The sequence below is a fragment of the Sciurus carolinensis genome, chromosome Y (assembly GCF_902686445.1).
Source record: "Sciurus carolinensis chromosome Y, mSciCar1.2, whole genome shotgun sequence".
NCBI classification, from domain to species: Eukaryota; Metazoa; Chordata; class Mammalia; order Rodentia; family Sciuridae; genus Sciurus; species Sciurus carolinensis.
The window spans coordinates 4,445,176-4,449,367 of NC_062233.1; the positions used below are offsets into that span (position 1 = coordinate 4,445,176).

General features: G+C 33.3%; 1 protein-coding gene across 1 annotated transcript; it reads left to right on the plus strand.

Annotated features, from left to right (window-relative positions):
* Positions 1 to 841: 841 nt before the first annotated feature.
* LOC124973021 (heat shock transcription factor, Y-linked-like) lies at positions 842 to 2,445 on the plus strand. Its single transcript, XM_047537222.1, has 2 exons — positions 842 to 1,354; positions 1,762 to 2,445. Exons 1-2 carry the CDS (start codon positions 842 to 844, stop codon positions 2,443 to 2,445), a joined length of 1,197 nt encoding a protein of 398 aa, XP_047393178.1.
* Positions 2,446 to 4,192: the final 1,747 nt, after the last annotated feature.

Here is a 4,192-nt window from a genome sequence, read left to right on the forward strand (position 1 = left end):
AACACTATCTTCAACAACAACAAAAAAAGGTGTAAATATGGAAATATTGGCTACATCTGTAGTTGATATAGATGTTATAAATTTACTTTTTCCATATGTCAACAAGGCACGGAATGTTAAGACAAAGTTATTTTAATTTTTGAGAAATAGCTATTAGCCAAGTAGCACCTGCCTGTTATCCCATCCTTTCAGGAGACTAACAAGGAACACAGTTCAAGGTCAGCCTAGGCAACTTAGCAAGACCCTGTCTCAAATTTAAAAAGGTCTGAAAATATAGCAGTGGTAGAGTACCCCTGGTTTCAGTCCTCAGTAGCACAAAAAAAAAAAAAAAATCAAGTAACCAAAAAATAAATAAAAAACTTAAATATTAATATTTCACTCATTTTCCTAGCATTATCCAATTATTAGGCTCTATCCTAATATACCTTTAGCTAATATACCTAATATACCTAATAGCTTTGCACAAAGCTCGTAAGAGTAAGTAAAGAAGCAAATAACTTTTATTTCAGGGACTGAAGAGAATTTCTGTGAAAATGAGATTTTAAAGAATTACACCATAAAAGTAGTGTGAGCAATTTAAAATTAAAATGTTAGTAATCAGTCTAAAATTTATTTAAACTGGATAAATTTTAGAGTGGGAAGGAAACACTTTGGGCTGACTGTTACATATTAATTGCTAGGAGACCAAAGTCATCTTGTGATGTCATAACTACTCAAGTTGAGAACTATTATGATGACCTAGGTTTAATTTATCTGTGTAGGCCTACTGAGGCAGCATTTGAAGCTGCAGTGTTGAAAACCATGCAGATGAGAAAAGTAGCTGAGGAAAAAATTATTTGAGATGGCACAAGTTTCTTCAGAAATTCAAGATATTTCTCCTAGAGATGAATCAGCTGGTTCCGAAACTTCCAACAGATCTCCACTGTGTGATCACACATTCACTGAAGACTCAGACTTAAGGACTCTGATTGAGGAAAATGCTTTTCAGGTGTTGTCTCAGGGATCCTTGATAAAAAGACCACGTTATACATTTTGTGTCTCTGAACCAGATGAAGATAATGATTTTCTTTCTCTGACCTTTCCCAGAAAACTTTGGAAAATAGTTGAAAGTGACAAATTTAAGTCTATTTGGTGGGATGAGGATGGAACTTCTATAGTAATTAATGAAGAACTTTTTAAAAAAGAAGTTTTGGAAAGAAAGGCCCCTTTCAGAATATTTGAAACTGATAGTATGAAAAGTTTAGTTCGACAGCTTAATCTTTATGGATTTAGTAAAATGAGACAGAATTTTCAAAGATCTGCTTCTCTAGCTGACTTTTTGGCAGAAGAAAAAGAAGTTTCTGTTTTAAGCAAGGTATTCAAATTTTTTCATTTGACACATATAGGAAATGTATGTTTTATTTTTTACATATTTTAATACACAAAGTAGAATCTGATTTGAAAGTTATATAAAATATTAAGGTTAAAATAGTTAACATTTTCAAACCAGTAAGGACAGTTAATACCTATGATTTTGAGAAATTTGCAAGCAACTTCAAATTTTACCAGTGAACTGTAAATAAAGGTGCTAAAACCACTTATTAGAGTGGTATTCACTGTTGTTTGTTTCCCCATAAGTGCATTTTAAGACAAACATGCTTACTTATGATGACATTAACTTTATCTTCTGAAAATGAAATGTGATTCTATAGATTAGGTTTGTTACTGTCTGTTATCACTGGGTTTAACATGTCACTAAATAACTTTCTCCTTTGGTTTTAGTTACAGTTCTATCATAATCCAAATTTTAAACGAGGCTGTCCCCAACTTTTAGTAAGAATGAAAAGAAGAGTCGGGATTAAAAATGCTTCTCCAGTATCTGCTTCATTAGTTCCAGATCTCAACAAGAAGCATCTTAGAGCAGGGGGTAATGTGGATAATCATAATTCTGGTTTAATTGCTGAAACTAGTGGAGAAAGTTTATTTTCAACCTCTACAAATTTAAATGTGCCTCTAACAAAGGAGCCTTCTACCAGCCAAAGAATTGCTAATACAACTGATCTAATCAGAAGTGATTTTTCTCCTCCATCATCAACTTCAGTTAGACCATCAGAGCAAATTGTAACAGATGAACATGCTATTTTAAATCAGTTGACCACTTTTCATATGCGCTCACATAGCAGCTACACTCAAGCAAATGGCCACATTGTGAATTTCATTACAACTTCTACTTCTCAATACCACATCATATCTCCCTTACAGAACAGTTATTTTGGACTGATGATGGAGCCTTCTACTTTTCCAACTAGATATCCTGATTTATCAGCAAATGAGGCTCCTGTTTCTAACCTGCTACCAGCAGGCAACCCATGGTTCCCAATGCCTATGATAGCTGATACATCTGCCTCGCTTTCAAGGTCAACTCATCAACCTTCTTCATACCAACATCATCCTAATTACAACTGATCTAACAAAGGAGTGCAAAATATTGCAGGTTAACAGATGTTGACTAATTCTTAAAATATACCTGCAATTCTCTTATTTGAACAATAAAATTACATATTCACCTTTATGGTTTCTTTTTTCCTTATTAAAAGATAAGTAAATTATTTTATTTCAATTGCCTGTTGTACTGTTAATATTTTAAGATACAGTCTCTGATCATTTTACAGGAAGTTTTCCATGTCCCTATAAGTAAATAATAACTATTTTTAAAATAATGGGAACAAAGGAAAAAGCAGAAATTGGAGACAGAAAAAGGAAATGTGACTTCTGAAATAGCCAAAGATTAGTCAAAGGGCTTAAATTAGAAATACATGGAAATAAAACCTAAGAAAGGCAAATATACACACTTCAATATTTTTCACATTTCCCCAGTGATTCTAAAATTAGCATCCTTTAATTTCAGCAAAAGCAACAGTATTCTTTTCATACATTTCATATCCAGTCAGGCCAATAACCATGATTACTACTATCGCTGTTTCCTATTTGAGTAGTAAAGATTATATATCACATCCATAGACTGTACAATTATCAGTACATGGTGGAATTTTATGACAGGTAAAACAAGGACATGTTTCTCATATCAAAGCATTACAGCTCATTTGTGACTCTACCTTTCTCTACAGTCCACTTTTTTATATTTTCTAAAGCACACATTTTATCATGTTGAGTTTTTGCTCCATCCAAAGACAAACTTAACTCCTTATGCTTGCTTTACCTTTTAGATTTTGACCCTATATCCTCACATGGCTGAAATGTCCCTTCAAGATATCTGTTTACCTTGTTTACCGGTCTCTGTTCTACCGGTTTACCAAGAGCTACATGTAGGCAAACTCCTTTTATCTTCTCCATTGCCATCTAGCAACTTTTGGTTATTTCTTGGGAATAAAATCAATGCCTGTTTGCCTATTAAGCCTACTACCTTACCTGTTTCAGCACAGATACCACCCTTTTTAGGAGGTATTTCTTTTCTATCCTATTTGTTTTTCTTTCCTCTACACCCTACACTGAAATATATATATATATATATATATATATATATATATATAAAACACTCTACAAATACATATATATTCCCCCCAGTATTTAGTGACTGTTGACATAAACCCATTAAAAAACACTTTCATTGTCCAAAATAATCATCTCACAGTATTCAAGCTACTATATTTTAGTGTTCACTCTTCACCACAAACCTTGCTTAATGTATGTCATAATATTGTTCATTCAAGGTATAGAAATTTTAATTTAATGAAATAAGTGTCACTATTATTTCAAGCACCAACTACTATGGTCCATTTTTGGTTTCTAGTCATCTGAATATCATATAAATAATACATGGAGTAAAGCTTACAGCAACACTACCATAGAGTCTTTCATCTTTCCACACTGAAATATACTGATTTTTTTTTCCTACCTCTTCTAAAATGTTCTTTCCATATTCTGGTTAGACTTGCAAGACCTTCTCTAAGAGACCCTGAAGTCTGCTTACCACTCCTTCCTTTATAGATAGTAGTGCTTACCAACTCTGTGCGAACTGGAGCACCAGCTATATAACTAAGAAGCAGCATTTATAGCAGATACACTATACTATACAATATCCAGTTACAACAAATCCAGTGTCATAGAATAGGCCCTGAAAAGACTCATCTACTCAGTCTTCCAGATGGATAGGGCATATGGACAACAGAGATTTCATGTTGGAACCCATTGC

What these genes read in the sequence shown, in the direction of transcription:
- LOC124973021 (XM_047537222.1), top strand. Translation starts at nt 842, where the DNA reads ATGGCACAAGTTTCTTCAGAAATTCAAGATATTTCTCCTAGAGATGAA. An exon ending in AAGTTTCTGTTTTAAGCAAG is followed by an intron (nt 1,355 to 1,761) that starts GTATTCAAATTT and finishes CTTTGGTTTTAG; the next exon opens with TTACAGTTCTATCATAATCC.